Below are 21,110 nucleotides of genomic sequence, written 5' to 3'. Positions count from 1 at the left end.
CTTGATTAGGCTGTTGTTTACTGTTAGCTTGTTTGTCTGAGTTGGTAGTTCCTTGACTGGGGTATTGTTTACTTCTTGATTGTTGATATAGTGTTAATCTTGATGTGCTCATCTGAATGTTGATGTTGCTGATGAGTAGGTGTTCTGGTCTTTTTGTTTCCTTTTTGGCTTCTTGTTTGTCTCTTTTGAATGATATGCAGATATTATTTATCTCTATGGTCCAATTTATCTGACTGCCAGGCTTCCAGAAATTTCTCACATTTTTGAACTTGTTTTGGTCTCAGAGGCTCACAGTTTCCCAGATGAAATGACAGTTCAGTTTGTCCATATGTTGTGAGATTAGGGAGTTTTCATCATGTCTTCTGACTACTAGTGGATTTTCATGGATATGTTCTGCTAGTTTTTTATACGGCATCACCATAACACACAAACCAACTAAAGCCCTCCAAAGTACACCAAAATACCCAACTACCCTAGAAGGGAAAACAGGAGTCATCTACAACATAGAGTTAAGGACTGTAACACTATAACAACTACTATGCAGGACAAACAGGCAAAAGACTAGTAGAGCTGGCAGGGCAAGCCATTAGTATATAAAATGAGAAAAAAACTGTACTCCCTTCTAGCAATGACAATGTTACCTAGTTTGAAATCTCTGCAAGAAAATAATCAAGCTCAGAGAGCACCAAGGACTCCATAGAAAAATTCATTATGCATTACACAAAAATTAGTGGTGACAATGAATCTTACTTCCAAACCCACATAACCCTACAAGATCAGAAGAAATAATACAACAGATGGGATTTTTTTTTAATGAATCACAATCAATTTATTCTTAATAATTTTTTTGAAGCTGCGATAGTTGACAGGTCTTTGATCATAAGCTGCAGGAAGAATGTGGCCAGACAGGTGCCAGTATAATTCAGATAGACGACAAAGAAAACTATAAGCACTGGCAAACTAAATATGATATTAACTCATGGAAAATATTGAGAAAATCTCCCTCAGTAACACTTTACTTCAGGGGTGTCAAATGCAAGGCCCAAGGGCCAGATCCGGCCTATGGGGTGCTTACATCTGGCCCATGGGGCTGCCCTGGAAACAGTGAAGGGCTGGCCCGTGGTGCCTCTGCCAGTGAAAATGGAGCTCGTGAGGGCCAAATACAGCCCTCCCGAGCTCCGTTTTTGCTGGCAGAGCACTTGGACCTCCACAAGTGCCCCTGACATGAGTGACGACAAGCTGGCCACACCCACCCTGGCCTTGCCCACCTGGCCCCCTAAGGTCAAATCCAACCCTGATGGGGCCCTCAGTGAAATAGAGTTTGACCCTCTGCTTTACTCAAACTAAACTAAATTTTAGGTATGATGTTTTGTATGAGGTGCATGGCTGGTCCATTGACTACTCAGTATAAGAGAAGTCTGGGAACGTTCTGTGAGCTTCTCAGTCGTGCAATTTGGTCTGAGCCATGCCTCTGTTTAGAAGTCTAGATGTCCTTTTACAGACCCTGCCATTATTTTCCTGTAGTTCATAGGGCCAACTTATTTAAGGCGACATAGTCTAATACAGCATCAAAAGTGCATTTTGATAGAGAAGTCCCAATGAAGCCACATGAGACTGGTTGGTTTCATTCTGTGGTACGTTGTCTGATCAGAAATTGTCACAGATCCTCATTTAAAAGACTTGATCACTTAAAATGAATGCAGTAATAGTGAGTTCCACGTTATAGGAGGTAACGTTTTGATTAAGCATGGTTACAGCTCCAAATTTGTTTACAAAAACAATCCATTATTATCAAAGTTTCAGTACAAATTTATTACATTTATTATTTCATAATCAAGCTGTGTTTGTCCTTATTGTTATAATAGATGCTTTAACAAATTCTTTTTTTAAAAAAAAGTGTACCCCTTGTCTTCAGAAATAGAATCGTACTGACAAATGGATCTTACCTACCAGTTGGTCAAATGGATCACTCACACGCAAAACAAGACTTAGATGTGATCTCTAACACATATGGAAATGCCCGGATTTCGGAGGAAGGTAAGAGGTTATAACAATATAAGGTGCCCTTCCTCTAAATAGACTTAGCAATAGAATCAATAAAAGCTGGCATGGACTATCTCCTTTCATTAGCCTTAAAACAAAAAGACTGCATTAGTTTCAAGTACCTAAAGAGATATCACACTGACAAAAACTGAAGATGATTTAATCAAGCAGAAACGCACAGCCACAGCCACTTAATTTTTATTTCTACACTGAGCAGGGGCCTAGATATGGTCTAAAACAGGGGTGTCAAACTCAATTTCATTGAGGGCCGCATCAGGGCTGTGGTTGATCTCGGGGGGCCAGGCCAGCGTAACCGACTGGGTGGGTGTGGCCAACTTGATGCCACTCACTGGGTGTGGCCAACTGGGTGGGCGTGGCTGACTGGGTGGGCGTGGCTGACTAGGTGGTTAAGGTCAGCTTGATGCCACTCCCAAAACTGCTGGCATATTTCCTCTTCGCATTGGGTAGACCGGACCAAAGTGACGTGGGACATTTTCCAGGATGGCCCCATTGGCCACATCCGACCACATCACTGGCCAAATCTGGCCCGTGGGCCTTGTGTTTGACACCCCTGATCTAAGAAGAAACTTCCAACAGAATCAATTCTGTAATCCTGATTTATAGCTCAGTAGAGAATAAGGACCATAGGCACCTGCTTTCCTCTTTCTTAAGTTCATGGACATCCCATGATTTTCTCTTACATTTTTGTTCTCTCTTAAAGAAATTAAAAGAGAAAGTATGGTATTGGTATGGCTAATTTTAATCTTAACAGAAATAGAGAACGGAGTGGCGTTTATCCGAAATAGGAAGTTCACAAACCTCATGCAAGTCCTGAATGCTGTTTCTCTACTTTTCTCAACCCTCCAGGTGCTATAATGCAACAATAAACTATCAGGCAAGCTCCTGCCCTTCCTCCCTAAAAGAATAATACATTTGTTCCTGTGAAGATTAAATCCCAACTCATAAAAAAAGGGAGGGCGAGCAAGCTAAAAATCCGAGCTCCCATCTCACCAGTGAAATACCATGTCGTTGCCTTGTGAGTCTTAGTCCTCCATAAGATGGCGTCTGCTGCCCAAACACAGCCTGCTTCTGAACAGCATCAGATACTATTCTACTTACATTCTATGCTTTGTGTTTCAGTCTCTCGCTAGTATATGCGATTACCTATTTAATTTGCAATGGTGGTTGCTAGTGTATAGGAAGGAATGTGATATATTGGAAGGGAAGGGTTCTGGAGGCCACATAATAAAATTAAAAATATAGTTGTCCATCTTTGTACTTGAGAAATCAGCCAATCACCATTTTTCATTTGCAGATGAAATGAAATATGTGAACAAGAGACTAGATGTTGAAGAAAGCCTCAATATATTGACTTTTGAAGACCTTCTCTACTTCTCATATCAAGTTGCCAGAGGAATGGAGTTTCTAGAATCAAAATCAGTAAGATTGCTCTGAAAAATAGTGCTAATAATAAAGATTAGAAAAAAATATGCTCTATTATCTAAATTTCTTTTATCACTAGTTAGACATTATAGCTCAATCCGGTTAAATACTAGAATTATTAGTGTTAGAATTTTTCTAGGAAAGAAAAATCTCACTTATGCCATTGTTGTTTGGAGTTAGGTTTTTATGTGGTACTCTCTGAGCTTGGTTGTTTGCTTGCAGACATCTTATTAGCCAACTATGTAACAACATCAGTGTGCAATTTGATTTTCAAATTTTTAAAAATGTTTTCATAGTGCTATCTGATAGGCATTATATTAGGAATTAAAACTAGGCAAAGAAGTTATGTGGGGAGAGAGAGGTTTTCCAGTAGGGAAAAAGTGTTCTTGTTAATCTGAACTGGGAATAGGCTTGTAATGTGATTAAAACTGTGCTTAAGGTCAAATTTAATTTATGATGTTTCACTTCTGTATGCTTTCTGGGCATGTTATATTCATTGTCTATTTTATGCCACTGTTTCTCAACATCAACAACTTAAAAATGTGTGGATTAATTGATTAATTTAAGATATCCTAACATCTTAAAGTTGTTGATGTTGAAAAATGCTGCTTTATAGAGTGCTTAAATCGATAAATAAATGCATAAACCCTACTTCCAAGCAATAGGCATTCTGTGTTTATGTATTTAAAGGACAATAACTGTTTGCTCTGAACATCAGTCTTGGTCCTTTCCTTGCTTAGTGGAAGGAAGAATCAGGTTGGTTTCTTGCAGACCTACAGTTCATATTGAAGCATAATTCCAGGATATTGTTAACAGCCCTTTCTTACATCTTAAGAAGCATTTTTAAAATCACTGAAAGAAATGCCTATATTCACACCATCGTAGATTTTGTCTGTAATGTTTTGTTTTAACCTTTTGGTCTCTGTGTTATTATATTTTTAAAGTTCTCACTTTAAAGTAAATTGCTCTTTATTTTACTTTACTTATGTAAAAATAATCTGTTAGGCAATTAGTTCTGACATTTCATATAAAAAAACTTACCACACTTTATTTAATGGCTTCCAGCATATTGTATTATTTCAGTGGAAAAAGACATTTAAAAAAAAAGCAATCAGAGAATTAAATTCTGTCCTTTGTACAACACTTTTCTCTATTGACAGTGTGTCCACAGAGATCTTGCAGCCAGGAATATACTAGTCACCTATGGGAAAGTGGCCAAAATATGTGACTTTGGACTTGCCAGGGATATAATGAATGATTCAAACTATGTTGTCAGAGGAAATGTAAGTTATGTTTATTGTAGATGCTTCCCAATGTTTTCTGTGAACAATCTGAAAATAAAAATGAAATTATTATTAATATCCTGCATAGCCAAATCCAGGTTCGGAAGGGTGATAATATGGCAAGTTTCTTTTCCAATTTGAGTTGGTTTGCTGAATAAAAATGTGGTGTTTGTGCTTTCAAGTCGATTTTTGCTGCCTAGGCAAGTCCCTGCAGTTTTCTTGGCAAGGTTTCAAAAATAATTTGCCCTTCCCTTCTTTCCAGAGCTGAGAGAGAGTGACTGGCCCAAGGTCACCCAGCCAGCTTTCATGCCTAAGGCAGGACTGGAACTCATAGTTTCCTGATTTATAGCGTGGTGCTTTAGTCACCAAACACTTATAATCACTGTTGTAGAGCGGCGGAATAACCTGAGGCAAACACGGAGCGAACTTCAGCTCTTACTTTATTGTAACAATAAAGGGTTGCCGCGGCTGCCGCGCTAACAAGGCAGCCAGCTGGCGGACAACAGCTGATGCTGTTTGACAGCTCCCTTTTATAGCCGGCTGTCAAACGGCATCAGCCAATAAAACAGTCCATGTTCCGCTGGAAACACGGACCGGAGTGAAGACTTCAGCTCAGTCTTTTCGGCCAAACAGTTCTATATCTCCATATTTTTACTATTTACTATTGGTGAGTGCCTGAACCACTCCCTGCAAGACGTTTCTCTTCTCATCCAAAAAACCTCTTCGGCGGTCTTTGTACTTATGGTGGGACTAGAACTCATGATCTTCTGTTTTCTAGCCTGATGCCTTAACCGCTAGACCAAACTGACACTACAAAAATATAGATAGCTGCTTGAATCTTAATTATCTTGTAAGCATGGAAGAAAAGTTTGTTCATAATTTCCAAGATCCTGTATCCCACAAAGATCAACCAGATATGAGTGGAAGTAGGATTTATATTCTCTAAGTTTGTTGTCGACCACCATATAGTATTTTCTGCACGTGTCATTTCATTCCCTGGAACTTGCATAAAAATTGGAGATTTCTAATATGGAAAGCACTTCCACATCAGAAATTGTTAGTCTGTATGTCTACTACCATACCAGCTTTACACATATGCACAAATTTATTTTACTACAGATATGCACAGCAAGAAAGCAAAATCGTTGGGTGTGGTTTTTTTTTTTAAAAAATGGAAGATTATTAAGTTTAAAACCGCCTTGGTTTTGCTAAGGTTCTTTCAGAGAGAAGGAAATACTGGTTGAACTTCTGTTCAACATTGCATGATTGATGGTGAAAGAGGTTGGGGAGTTTCCACTTAGAAACCTCTGAGATCTACAGATTCTCCATCCCTGAGAAATCAGCCAAAAGTTGGTACTCAACTTTTTCAATAGTTCCATGTAGGGAATGAGAGATGATTTTGGAAGAGAAGGCAATTTAACTGCACATATATTAAAGAGTCTTATGGCACTTTAAAGACTACTGTATTTATTATAAAGTTTTCATGGATCACAGGCCACTGGCATATAGCCCTGAGGGAGATTATTTGTGCCCATAGCTCTTTTGGGGAGTGGAAGAAATTAGTTGAACAAAACAAGGGAGATACTTGGTTTCAATCAAAGCCAGTGGTGTATTAACCATTAAGCAGACTAAGCATGTGCTTAGGGCACCAGGCCTAAAGGGGGCACCACAAAAACTTTTATGTAGCCTAAACTTGCCTTCATTTGTACAGTATGTACAAAGGAGGAGGGCACCAAGATTTGTCAGTGCTTAGGGCACCAGTGAGCCTTAATCCGCCACTGATCAAAGCTTAAAAGCTAGAGTGTTAGAAAGTATCTCTTGGAGGCAAATAGAGTTGGATCACTTCTGCAAGGCGCCATTTCACAGGTTAAGGTTAATTGATTATAAAATCCTAATTCAAAATCTGAAATCCCAACCTCCAAAAGCAGTCCAATGGGAATGTTAGAGTGCCCATGTAACCAAGAGGGTTTGGGTTTTTTTTTTACCATCTGATGGGATGCCAACAAGGGGGTTGATTGTTCCTCAAGGGTAAGCCGTTCAGTAACAATGTGATTTCGCAGTTGGTTGCCCTATATGAGAAGACTTTGTGGGGAAATGACCTCTCTCTTCTCTGTGCTTTCTTTTGTCAGGCTCGTTTACCTGTCAAATGGATGTCCCCTGAAAGTTTATTTGAAGGGATATACACAATTAAAAGTGATGTCTGGTCTTATGGAATCTTACTCTGGGAAATATTCTCTCTTGGTAAGCTCTGGAATATGTTATCTGGCTCTCCTGTCAGAGATTTAACAGAACTACGTTTCATTCAGAGATCTAAACAACCTGGAACAATGTCTTTAGAATGTTGTTTCTTGCTGGTAGGGTTCCAAAGTGGAGAATGGGTGGCAGATACATTTTAATTCTGTAAATTGCCCTATTAGTATAGAAGGAGTGTGTGCATATGAGTGTCATGCCCCTGTTGGAATTTGACTTGGAGGGGGAAGCCAAACAGCTGAAAGGGAGTGGGAGTGTGGGTCTGTTGGCTGTGGAAGAAACTGGGGAAGGGCAAAGTCTGGCTGGGCAGAACAGGGGAGAGGTAGAGCAAGGCAGAGGGAATTCAGAGGAAGACCCAGGCCCATCCCCTCTTCATCCTAGGGCACGGAGGGAGGAATGGAGAAGGGAGCAATGTGAGTTGCCTGGCTTATGGGGGAGGAAAGGGCCCTGATTCCCTTCATTAGCTGCAGCTGGGAACACAGTGTATAAAGGAGGAACCTGCGCACAGCAAGTTGTTGGGAGCAAACGTGAATTTATCTACTATCGTTGTGGCTTATCTGTGTTCCTGGTGTCTTCCCAACTGTGTGAGTTTTGCCGTGCTTTCAAGTCTGAAATTATTTATCCTGCCCTGTCAAGTTAATTACTTCAGTTTGCTTTGTTTGGATTTTTAGTTACAGTTTGTATGTACCTTGTTTTGGACTGAATTTCCTCCAGTTAAAGGCTATTCCTGAGAGAGTTTTTGTCCAGCCAAAAGTAACCTGGACATTGGGGGCAAAGTTGGAGATAATAAAGGGACTCTTCTTGCTTATTTGACTGTGTTGCCTTTGTGTCACGCCTCGGGTCATCACAGTGAGTTTTTAACTTCAAGTTGTGGGTTCTTCTGGAATACTTTAATAGAGACCCCATTTTAAGAATAAAAAACGAATAATCCCTTTTCATCCTTTATTCAATTGCCATAAATGTTCTCCAGACGCTCTTGGCAACCATGTCTTTGTTAACTACATTGGGGTTTTCCATTTCCTTTTCTTGTAATATATAATTGAATAGTCATCTTTCTAAATATCTAAGCAGCTTATGTATACCCAGTGTGGGTCTGTCTTGCTGTCCAGGTTGCAGAATATTTGCAGGAAATGGTCAAAAAGGTCAAAATGGCATGAAACGGAGGTAAAAGAAACAGGCGAAGCTTCAGTTGGACTTCTGTAGTTACCATTTTGCAGGGGTGGGCTTCAAAAATTTTAGCAATGGGTTCTCTGCCCAGTTGCTGGGTGGGCGTGGCCATGGTGGGTGTGGCCTAGTCAGCCTCCTGCATTATGGTGGGAGGGCAAAAATGCCCAGAGGCTTTTCTCCAGAGGCTTTCCTCATCCCTCCGGGAGGGCGAAAACAGGCTCCCTGGGCTCCATAGGCCCATTTCTGGCCTGGAAGCCAGAAACAGGCCCATTTCTGGCCTTCGTGAACTTGCAGGAGGCCCATTTTTCACCCTACCCCAACCTCCGTGCATGCCCTGCACTTGCCTACATCCAAAACAGGCCACATGGGGACTCCTGGGAGGGGTAGGCAGGGCCAGCCACGAGTGGGATTTGGGTGGTTCTCTGAACTGTACAGAATTTTAGCTAGCGGCTCTCCCAAACCCCTGCGAACCCTCAGCAGCAGCCCACCCATGCCATTTTGACTTTTCTGACCACATCATGCGGACATCTCTACAAAGTTATGGAAATTAAGAAAGCTTCTCCAATGAAGCTTAGTTCAAACATTCATTCTTTGCTTTTTTTTCCTCTTTAGGTGTCAATCCTTATCCTGGAATGCAAGTTAATGAGAAATTCTACAAGCTTATTCAAAATGGATTTAAGATGGACCGTCCATTTTATGCTACAGAAGACATGTATGTTCTGGGTATAAAGGTTAGGGTGGGACTGCCCAGAGTATGATGCAGAGGTCTCCAAACTTGGCAACTTTAAGACTTGTGGGTTTCAACTCCCAGAATTGTCCAGCCAGCAGTCCACAAGTCTTAAAATCCACAAGTCTTAAAGTTGCCAAGTTTGGAGACCCCTGGTATAATGTAAGAAGACATGTAGAGTAGCACCTGCTCATTTCCTTGCTTCTAACTATACTGTTATCTGTTATTTGTGACTTTCTTGGACTACTTTTAGACGCAGAATAGAATAGAATAGAATAGAATAGAATAGAATAGAATAGAATAGAACAGAACACAACAGAACAGAACAGAATAGAATAGAATAGAATAGAATAGAACACAACACAACAGAATAGACTAGAATAACAGAGCTGGAAGGGACCTTGGAGGTCTTCTAGTCCAACCCCCTGCTTAGGCAGGAAACCCTACGCCACTTCAGACAAATGGTTATCCAACGTGAAAAGCTGGTCCTAACATCATTACGTATTGTAAAATTTAAAGTATAATATTATTTTTCCTTTGATGCTTTATATTTGTAAACATTTATCAATCCTATATGAAATAGAAATAGATAAATTCATATCCTAGGACCTTTTAACTTTGCATAATACCGGTACAACAATATTTGTTCTTGGTCTTATCAGTTAGTAAATGCTGGGGAAAATAGCTCTGTATTTTTCCTCTCACTTCTTTTATCTTTTTTTTTTTTTTTTTTTTGTAGATACTTATTACTGTGTTCCTGCTGGGCTTTGGACTCCAGAAAAAGACCATCCTTTTCGCAGCTGGTTTCCCTTCTGGCATGCCAGCTGGCTGAGGCAGAAGGAGCAGTAAGTGAGCCTTGCAAACAAGCCATTTTTTTTTCCTGCTCTAGGTTTGCACCATATTTATTAGCACACATGTCAGGGGACTATGAACGATATCCTTGCTGCTGATTCTTTTGAAAAAGAGTAATCTTTTTGGGGGGGATGAAGGATGCTAGAAATTTAATCTTTTCCATTAGTTGTTTAAGAAAGTCTCAAGATAAATTATAATTGCCCTTCCTTCCTTCCCTCCCTCCCCTCCTCCCACCCACCCACCTGCCCACCTGCCCACCTGCCTGCCCTCCCACCTTCCTTCCTTCCTTCCTTCCTTCCTTCCTTCCTTCCTTCCTTCCTTCCTTCCTTCCTTCCTTCCTTCCTTCCTTCCTTTTGACACTGGGAGTTCAAAAGTTTTCTCTCTTCCATGCAGTAGTGGTATGCTACCGGTTTGGCCCAGTTCACCTGAACCAGTAGCAAAAATTCCTACAGGTTCAGCCGAACCTGTAGTTAAAAAAAAGCCTCCAAGGAGCAGCTGAGAGGAGGAAAAAGACAATCAACTGAGAAGAGAAAGAAGAGAAAAGTGCAGGATCGGCCCTCCCACCCAACCCCTGCCATTTTCTCTTCTTTATCCTCTTAGCTGATTGGTGCTGCAGGCCCCAGCTAGTGTGGGGAAAGCTGTTAGGTGCACGCGTCCATCGCGCAATCATCAAACTGGTAGTGGAGCAGGTAGGACCCCACTGCTGATTCCATGGTTTGAGAGACAATACAATCTAAACATCTTTTCCAATAGTTCCATGTAGGAAATGAGAGATGATGTTGGAACAGAAGGCAAACCTAACATTTATCACCTGCAAACTAACATTTTCTTACTTAACAAGTCTCACTACTGGACTCTTCCTCCTTTCAAAACGTTTGGTAGTTAGGGGCCATCTAATCTGCATCGAGGAGTTACTGGTTAACTATTTAAATCCATGACAATATATTGCCTATGTTTGCATCAGAAAAGGTTGTACTGAGGGTGACCTGTCCAGCAAGTCAGAATAAAGATGAGGGACCAAAAGACAAATTGGGCTTTGCTTTACAAAAACTTTCTGCCCCAACACATGGGTGAGGGAGTTTTAGGTGACCTGAGACTTCTTCATACTGTTTTTAAAATTTGCCCACACCTCAGCAAGAGAAACTACATGTAAAATATTTAAAACATTAGAGCTGTGTAATGTTGTTCCATGGTGTTAATTTTGCTATTTATGTTCACATCCTATAATTCAGGCATGCCAGACAGATCATACTGATACCTCTAAGCATACTTCCAGTTCCAAGTGCAATCCACATGTGAGGAGAGAAGCTGAGCCGACTATTCCTCTGTTGGATGAAGATATTGCAAGGGACAAATAAAGCAGGCTTTTTTTTTTTCTTTACAAACTAAGCCATATAAGCTGAAGGAAATCAAGAGAGATTACTTTGCCTTCCTTAAAGGGTCTAATTTGCTGCTATTGCCACTGAATTTTTTCTTATCAGTTCTATCCAGTTTGCTTCTCAGCTGAAATTTGGTACGGGTCTCCTTCAATTTCATTAACCGGATGGAAGATCTCTTTTATACAAGCCTCATTTTAAAACATGGTTGACTCACAGGTTGTTGTTGAATTTGTTTCGAAATTATATGCATCTCTAAAGTCAAGGTCTACTACATTCCAGATCTTTGTATTTCAAGCAGATGCAAACGGTGAAAATGTATCCATATATTTTGTAATTGAAGTTCCCAAACATGAATGTATCGCAGCCTGAGCTCAACTCACACAATTCAGCTAACTGCACTTATGTTATATCCTCACCAAATATATAACCAAAGGGTTATATCAGCTATCAGGACAAGCTTACGGATATGGATATTTATGGAAATAGTGAATTTGGGTAGATTATCCCTGAATGTCCCTCAAACCACAGGCTTTTTAATACTGTTTCACAGTGACGTTAAAGATAAAAAAAGGTTTCGTCGGGCATGAAATACTAGAATTCTTTATATATTGTTACTGAGATTGATAAAATCCAGAAAAACAATATTTGGGGCAGAAATGCAAGAAAATTTCAAATGAAATTGGAAAAGGAGCATCCAAATTTAGCGAGGTAAAATGTTTTCAGAATTTTAACTGCAGGCACTATTACAAAATACAACAGCTGCTATATGTTAGATGTGGCCCATCACAAAGCATGCTATTGAAAGCAACCTAATTAGGGTGCTTCTTGCCATCCTTTCCAAGACCTCCTACATACTTCCCACCACCTATCCTTCTTTCTTCAGTCAACCACCATTTTTATTTTCTAGAAATGTAAGCTCATATCAAACCCAAAAATTTAATTACAAATTATACAAATGGTGAAAGATGGGGCCTTGTTTTTGACATGCCAGTTGCAAATCAGGGGAAATAGGCAGGCTGGTAGAAATTTAGGTTTAGAGCATCAAAATAATTTTATAAAAGATATAATTACTTGACCACATTAACAAAAAACAGGGGGAGATTTTCTTCAAAAGCAGCAAGAAAAGGAAATGCTTTATATATTCTGGTGTTCTAAAATAAATACCTAGTGAGCCAGCAACAGATAATCAGGGACATCTAGACAAACAAGGAACAGGCATTTAATGACTCAGAACCCTGGGGGAATAATCAAATACTAAAATATTTGCTGGCTACTAAAATCAATTTGTTCTCCACAATTGACTTCAGCATTAAGGACTGTATTAAATGATTGTTTGAATATTCAGTATAATTTGATAGCAGTTTATGCTTATACTTGATAAATCAATGTATAGCAATATTTAACAGCAAAGTGCAACTGAATTATTGTAGTACTGAATTATCTCTTACAGTTGGCATGCAGTTGATTTCAATGTGTGCTTTTATATACCTTTTACGTCTGCCAAAATCAAAAGATGCCATCATCCTTAAATTTTTTATGGCAATGTAATGTCAATTCCAGGTTTCAGTCTTCACCTTTGAAAATGGTTTGGGGATTAAGGCAAATTTATAAGGTATTTTTTTAAAGTTTACTTTCATTACAATAAACATTGGGGCTGGAACATAAATCAAAGGATATGAGTCTTCTTTTTGATGAGAGAATGACAGGTTACTGTTGGAAACTCTGGCATATCTACAGAACAGGAAACTGATTGTATGTATGCTTTCCAGCTTCAGTGTAATAGCAATAGCACTAGCACTTAGTCTTATATACCTCTTCATAGTGCTTTACAGCCCTCTCTAAGCGGTTTACAGAGTCAGCATACTGCCCCCAACAATCAGGGTCCTCATTTTATTGATTTTGGATGGATGGAAGGCTGAGTCAATGAGAATCAAACTGCTGAACTGCTGGCAATTGGCAGTCAGCAGAATTAGGCTGCAATAACCACTGCGCCACCACGGCTTGTAAGTCATAACTGAATTAAATGTATGGCTCTCCTCTGATGCTACTGTTGTCTCTATGAAATGCAAATGTTCATGAAGTACCAATTAAATGTAGCAGGATGCAGAAATTACTCTGTGGATTTCTGAATGGAAACTTGCTGTGTTGCCTCTATAATATCTATTTGTGATTCCTGTATGGCCTCTAATATCTATTTGTAATTAATTTGTGCTTTCTAGCTAAAGACGTTCATTGTGATCAAATAATTTAATTCGGGATCCTTTATTTAATAGGAATTATGAGAAATTGTTTTAAAGTCAGTTTCCACAATTATATTAAACAAGTTCAGATCTATTCTTTCTTTATTTTGAGCAGAGATGGTCATTTTATTCTGATTGCCTATTCTTTTTGACAGTTTTACACAAGTATTGCTGCTGCTTTGTGCTGATTTTACCTGATTAATCTAATTATTATTTACTTATCTATGCTTTTTATATTTTGACTTTTCAATTGTACACACTTTTCAGAAAAGTAGTACATAGTTTTTTTTAACAAGCTAGTATGTTTTTACAGACTTTTTGAAATTTAGGATGAAAAAAAAACATTGAAAATAAAGGTGATGTTTATTGTGGCTTATTTGTCACATTTTTTTTTTGGAAAAACAATCGGAAAACCATGATGACCATAGGAAAATTACGATACTTACATGCATGCTAGGCCCAAATATTTCATTACAAGGAATCGTCATCCCTGGACTAAGACTGGACTGTTTCAGATTATTTCCATTGTATCAAGGACTAGATGGCTCCTGCGGAAGCATGCAGTAGCTGATCAAGTTTTGACATCAGATCTTGTGAATCCAAGGTGGAGAGAGGTTCTCAGGATGTTCTCAAGACCCAGATTCAGAGGTGGTATTCAGCCAGTTCTGACAGGTTCTGGAGAACCGGCAGTGGAGTAGTTCAGAGAACCGGTAAATTCCACCTCTGGTTGACCCCTCCACCATCCATTCTCTGCTTCCCGAGTCCCAGCTGATCAGAGTCTCAGTTGACTGGTCTTAAGCTTGGTGGGATGATTGCAAGGTTTGTTTAGACTGCTCTCTATTGCTTTACTGCGCAGTGATCCATTACATATGCCACCTGTCATTTAACTAACAGGCACCATTGAATAACGTAGAGCAGGGGTCCCCAGCCCATGGATTGGCACCAATCTGCTGCATGCCAGAAACCAGGTTGTACCAACAAACAAAGCCCCATGCTCCCTCTGGTCCACGGAAAAACCTCTCTCCACGGAACAGGTCCCTGGTACCCAGAAGACTGGGGGGCCGCTGACGTAGAGCAAAGTGAATAGGAACAATAAAGAAGAGAAGAGCAACACTGCAACCAAGTTCTGCAGCCAATTGCACCAGAAAGTAATCCTTGAACTACACAAAAACAGTGCTCCCTCGAGTAATAAAAAGAGCAACAATATGGCCACAAAAACTCCTTGTGAGCAAAACAGTGGAACAACTTTTAGCACATTTATTTGAGACACCATTATTCCTGATTCTAAAACACAGATCTTTCAAATATGCATTAAATCTGAGTTTAAAAATCTGGTCTAACCATGTTTTCAGAAAAGTGCTGTGCCTGGGTAGGTGTGCAGCTGCATCATGGTTAGCATTCCAGGTAGATGCTTTTATCTTCCCTATAGCCCAAGCCAAAATGGCCTGGGTGTCAGTACCCAGTGCCCAGGGGAAAGGTGGCATACTTGTAGGAGCCTAAAATGGCCAATAGGAGTACACAAACTGAAGTTGCCTCCCTAATGTACTGGGGATGAGACAGAAGCAACTTGCCATCCTATAGAAATGCTTAGCATGGTATCTTAGAGAGAACTGAAAAAGAGTCTGGTGTTAGGCACATTCTTTCCAACCTGCAAAACTTCATGAAACCACTAGATGGTAAGAAAATGACACATCCTAACCCTAACCCTTTCTACTGCTACCTAACAGCTATCTATATTTTTTTTAAAAAAAAACAAGTTTTATTAATTTTTAAAACACACAAATTGTCATTATTCATTACATGTTTAAACCTTTTTTCATTGTCAATTTAACAAGTCAGATAAATTATAATTCTGTTTTAAACCATTTCCATACAACATACCAAAACCTCTTATTCAATTTCTCTTTACTTCTCTTTACTCTTATTCAATATCATTATTATTCTTTCATCTGTTTCTTTCTGACTTAGTTACCATTATTCTCAATCTATATTTCTACAATTTTTAACTAATTCTCCCCCCAAAAAGACATATACACACAACACACAAAACATAAAAAAAAAAATCTTTTTGGAAAGTAACTTGGACCCAGGTGTCTCTCTCTTCATGGACTTCAATTATATTCATGCTCATCTTACATATCATTACTTATTTTATTTACCATTCTAAGCCTTCTATATTAACTTCCCCACATATTTCACACTTCTTACTTCTATCTTAATTAATCATCTTAATTTGAATCATTATATTTATATCTTTTGTCCATTTTTATCATCCCTTTGTCTCATTCCTTATAAAAAAAAAAAGAAAATAAGTTTCTCCTGAAATCATTAATCAGAGTATGATGCCTTTCTATCTCCCCCTAAGTTAATCAAATTAATCTTTAAAATAATATCTAATACCCAATCCGATTTTGCTTGGAACATTCTATCTAACTAATACATCCAACATAATTAAGTACATAATTAGACAATAAATCCAAATATTAAAAAAAGATACTATGATAAAAATTTTATAATAACATCAATACCATAGTCTTATTAAACTCTTTAATTAAAACAATATTCTAAACCTCCCCTATTATTAGGTTTTAAAGCCAATCATTTTTAAACATTTTAACATTTTAATCTCTTATCAACTCTTAAATCATTACAATACTACCATCTCATCTTATGTACCTTGCAAAATCTTTTTTTAAAAAAAAAAAATTATACTTTATCCATTATCCAAAAAAAATTTCTTTTTTTCATTTAATTTCAAAACATTGTAGCTTTTCTCCACCTTTTCCCTTTCTTTCTTCTCCCAACAAACCTTTCTACCCCCTTCTTCTAGCCTCTGCCTTGCCAGCTTCCCTTCTCTGTCGTATTCCTTTTCCCTTTTGTTTACTATCATCATATTGGTTTTGCACCTTATTTTTCCCTTTCTTAAATGTTTTTTTAGATCTTAAGTCCTTAAGTCCTTTAATTTTCTTCTTTTCTCTTCTTTTCTTTTCTTTCTCTCTTCCTTCTTTCTGGATCAAGTTCTGAGATTCATTAAAAATGGCTCCTTTCTTTCTTTCTTTCTTGTTCCTCTGCTGTCTTCATCTGTTGTAATGTTTGTTGATAATTAATAAGCGCCATTTCTAAGAAAAGGAAAGCTTCTTCCACACCATCTTTACCATTTTTTTTTTGCTTGTTCATATTCTTTTCTTAGTTCCTCAACAGAAAGAGCCATTATAAATCTTTTCTTTTCTTTTTCCCCTTCTTTCTTCTTACAACAACCAGAATATTCAAAAGAAAATAAAAAAAATAAAACAGTCCCAAAGTTATCAGTCAGTCCAAACCAAGGCAGAGTTCTCACTTTCTCCTTCTGGGGTAATATCAATCCAAGAGAAAGAAAGTCCAAATCTGTTTAAAATCTTATTGCAATATATTCTAGTCTTCAAATCCTTAAGGCATCTGCTCCAACAAAGTCTTAGCATACAAATGTTTTCTTTTTAATCCTCTCTCTTCCCACTCATCGCTTAAAACCAATTTTCACCTAAAAGAAATAGGTTTCTTAATATCCAGTTATTTATTCCGTAGGAAAAGAGGGAAAGCTATCCTTTCAGCACCTTCAAACAGCCGCTTTTTTCCTCTTCTGGCAGGTATTATTCAGAAAGTCATACTTTTCAGGAATTTTATTAGATATGTCTTAGAGTCCTAGGAGCCAAGAAAAACTTTCTCCTCTCAATCACTTTCTCCACTTCCTCCTGTGCATTCTTACCCGGCTGCCAGCTTCTTTGTGGCGGCCATTACAGACCGCCGCTGCACCGTCCTGGGAAAAGGGAGTTCTGCCGGCCAGGGAGGGAGTCTGCAGCACCCCAAACCCTTCTCCGGATCCCCTACCTTCAGCTGCCCTGCAGGGCAGCCTAGCTCCGTCCCGGCTGGGTCGGAGCCCCAAAAACGGCTAGCGGCAGGGATCGCGCAGCTTCGCAAATCCCTGCCGCTCGCGAAGCCGACAAACCGGAAGTCCCTAACAGCTATCTATATTTGTACTGCTCACATATGATATGATTTAAATGTCTTCCTAAAAAGAAGACGTTGAAAAAAGAGGATTTGATGCCTTTCTGTGGGAAACAGGACCCACCCAACAACAATACTTCCATAGACGTTTGATGAGAGATTCGTTAATAAACAATTGGATTAAAGTTAAAAAGAAACATTACATAAAAATTCCAATTTGGCTATCTGCAATGGAAGCGATGATCCACCCAAACAATTTAGACTTGAACAAAATGTTAAAATATAAAGACCTATTAGATATTCATGGAAATTTAAAAACAATGCAAGACCTCCAAGAACAAGGGCTACGAGTTGACTGGTGGGCTTACCTCCAATTACAAAACTGATATAAAAAAGATCATGGAATATCAACCACAATAATTAGACAAAATTATATTAGGACCAGATAAAAAAATATCACTATTTACAAATATCTTCTGGAAGTAGAACTGGCGGAAGAAGTAGTGAAATGCTGCATGATTGCATGGGGTCAAAATATTGGACACAGTATAAAATTATCAGATTGGGAGAGCATATGGAACAGAAATCACAAAATAACAAAATCAGCAGCATATAAAGAAAATGCATATAAAATGGTCTACAGGTGACATTTACCCACTTCGAGATTAGCGAAAATGTACCCTAAAATAAGTCCTGTATGTTGGAAATGTAAAAAAAAAAAAAAAAAAGAGGGAGCATACTACCATATGTGGTGGTCCTGCTTAGAGGCTCAAAAATATTGGCTTAAAATCAAAGAATGGCTACAGGAAATTACTAACGAACAATTAGATCTAGAACCAGAACTCTTCCTATTGGGAATCTTCCCAAAAAAATACGTAAAGAGTACAAAATACTTACTACCACACATATTAACTGCTGCCAGGGTTGCTTTTGCTCAATGTTGGAGCCTCAGAGAAACTTGTTATACAAAAAGTTATGAATTGCACAGAAATGGACAAATTAACGTTGAGCTTAAAAGATAAAGAGACCGATATTTTATAAGGTGTGGAAACAATGGTATAACTGGATAGAATGGAGATAGATTAAAGACAGATAGTTATTAACCAAAAGTAATAGATAAAATAAGAATGTAATTAATATCTGTAAATAATGCACAAATTATTGTTATAAGAGAATCACTACAAATTGCTGTTGTTGGGTAATATTTTAATGTAATAAAAGTTTAATAAAATATATTTAAAAAAGAAAAAAAGAAAAAAGAGGATTTGTATCTCTTCTGCATTGAATCCTCTGAAAGTTTCCTCCAGTTCCATTTCTTGTTGGTTAATAATAAGCTATGGAAAACTGCAATTTGCAGTTGTTTATTTTGACTTAACGTTTATGCCTAAGCAGAATTTAAGCAGTAATAACCTATGGCACAGATTTTGCTGCCAGTAGAAAAAGCATTTTCATGAAATGACATGTCCACCAGTGGTGGGATTCAAATTTTTTTACTACCGGTTCTGTGGGCATAGCTTGGTGGATGTGGCATGACTTGATGGGCGTGGCATAACTTGGTGGACATGGCTTGGTGGGTGTGGCAGGGGAAGGTTACTGCAAAATCCCATTCCCTCCCTACCCCACTAACCTGCTTTTCAGCTCCATTTTCCTGTGCAGGGCAACACAAGAAGACCCAGCCGATCAGCTGGGACTTGGGAGGCAGAGAATAGATGGGGGCAGGGGCAGTCAGAGGTGGTATTTTCTGGTTCTCTGAACTACTCAAAATTTCTGCTACCAGTCCTCCAGAACTAGTCAGAACCTGCTGAATACCACCTCTGATGTTCACCAAGGTGGCAACCCTGAAGCCTCCAAGATGGCTTCGGACAGGCTCATTTCAGTGTTGTCATATTGGTGGACGTGTCTTTTCATGAAAATGTTTTTCTACTGGCTGCAAAATCTGTGCCATAGGTTATGACTGCCTGAGTTTTAAGTACCACTTAGGCATAAACGTTAAGTCAAAATAAACAACTGAGAATTTCAGTTTTCCCATAGGTTATTATTAAATGGATTACATGGGTGCGGCCAATGATGCAATTATAGCATGTCTTGGGTATCTAAATGGAGCAAAATATATACTTTTTAAGATTTCAGAAACTGAATGCAATTGTTTTGAATCTTATTCCAGTGATAAAGGATAGGGGGCTATATCACCCCAAACCAGTATTTTCTTCAGAGATAAAACATAATAAGGGAATTGTGAATTGTATTTCTATCTGGTCATTGACCATAATGTGGTTGTATATCAAAGAAACAATGAATCCCTCAGTCTTTATCTCATTCACTGTCTGTACAATCCCAGCTCTTCCTAATACTTCTTATGTAGTAGATTCATGCAGCAGGAGACTTGAATAAATTCCTTAGTTTTCTTCAGGGCTTGATTGCCACTAGGGGAAAGAGAGCCCGTTTCATTTGTTTTTACATTCAAACACAAGGTGGTGCTATAAGATCACTTTTGAGAGGAGGAGTTTTGGTTTTTTTTTTTTCTTTCTTTCTTTTTTTAAAACAAATTTTATTTTCAAGACAAACAATACAAAAATACACATAAACACAAAAACATAATAACATAAAAAATCTCTTTTCTGAAAGTTGCTTAGTCCCGGGTTAAAACTCTTCGTACAGACACAAATTCAAATTCATATTCATTTTACATACCATTTCATATCTTATTAACATCAATCCCTGCCGCCGCCAAAAACTTGCAAACCGGAAGTCAGGTGTTTTTTGTTTTGTTTTTTCTTAAGGTTGTGGTTATTTGGTAGAAAATATTTCAACCTTTCTAGAGCCAGTTGGTTTAAATGTGGTGGATTTAAAGTATAATAACCCTCATTGCTTTCCAAAATTGTAAATGATATGTTAATATGATGTTTGTTTGTCTGTTTATTTATTTATTTATGTAGCACATTTCTATACTACCCATCTCACATAAGTGACTCTGGAGGTATAAAATAAAAATATGTCATAGTGCAAAATAATAAATAAGAATAAAGTTAAAAACAAGATATAAAAGGTGGGATTGCAATATCAAAAGTTAAAAAGTTAACAAGGTGTAGAGAATACCCTCACAACACCAACCATTCCCACAGTCACATACCACTCTTTGACCTTCGAGCCAATTGCCAGAGTTAAGTCTGAACACTCTTTCTGAGTGATTGTTTACAAAAATGATTCTTTTCTCACTTTATAAATGTTATAAATATTTGGGTTCTTAACAGCTTTATAAATATTAGCAAATTATAGTTCACCTAATTCCATGGAAGTTCTGCTTTGTCTCTAAAACAACATGTTACACTTGTCTTTTAAAACCATTTATAATAGAATTTTCTGCTGAATAAAGAGATGTAGGACTACAGATTTTGGAATGTCTAAATCCTGTTAGCCAGGTATAAATAAGACAAGCAGAAGGACCGGTGGATCAGCTAAAAATGGAAACATCTTTTGATTCAAACAACATAGTAATTAGGGGAAAGAAAGAAATGACTTACTGAAAACGTCCAATACATTTCTGCAGCCTTCTGCAACCTTCCACCTCTCTTCCCTTACATGGCATCTTCCAGCCAAGATGGACATCCCAATCACTCAACATCTTCCATTGAGGGGATGTTAGATCACAGTATCAATTTACTGAAGAGTTACAGGTTTGCCCTCCTTGATCTTTACAATAGCTTTCCTTTTCTAAAAAATAATTAATTAATTAGGAAAGCTGGGT

General features: G+C 38.2%; 1 protein-coding gene across 1 annotated transcript in view; it reads left to right on the top strand.

Annotated features, from left to right (window-relative positions):
• Positions 1-13,755, top strand: part of FLT3 (fms related receptor tyrosine kinase 3) — a 61,802-nt gene extending 48,047 nt beyond the window's left edge. Inside the window, exons 18-24 of the mRNA XM_026675049.2 lie at positions 1,916-2,037; positions 3,359-3,483; positions 4,647-4,769; positions 6,899-7,010; positions 8,799-8,898; positions 9,653-9,758; positions 10,998-13,755. Coding sequence (XP_026530834.2) covers positions 1,916-2,037; positions 3,359-3,483; positions 4,647-4,769; positions 6,899-7,010; positions 8,799-8,898; positions 9,653-9,758; positions 10,998-11,123 — 814 coding nt within the window. The 3' untranslated portion in view covers positions 11,124-13,755. The remainder of the gene's footprint in view (positions 1-1,915; positions 2,038-3,358; positions 3,484-4,646; positions 4,770-6,898; positions 7,011-8,798; positions 8,899-9,652; positions 9,759-10,997) is intronic.
• The last annotated feature ends 7,355 nt before the right edge of the window (positions 13,756-21,110 follow it).

Source organism: Notechis scutatus, chromosome 5 (assembly GCF_049901735.1).
Source record: "Notechis scutatus isolate UNSWTSFEM ecotype Mainland chromosome 5, rNotScu1.2, whole genome shotgun sequence".
In the NCBI taxonomy this organism is placed as follows: Eukaryota; Metazoa; Chordata; class Lepidosauria; order Squamata; family Elapidae; genus Notechis; species Notechis scutatus.
Note: the sequence above shows the minus strand (reverse complement) of the source record. Positions and strands in the feature narration are given on the sequence as shown.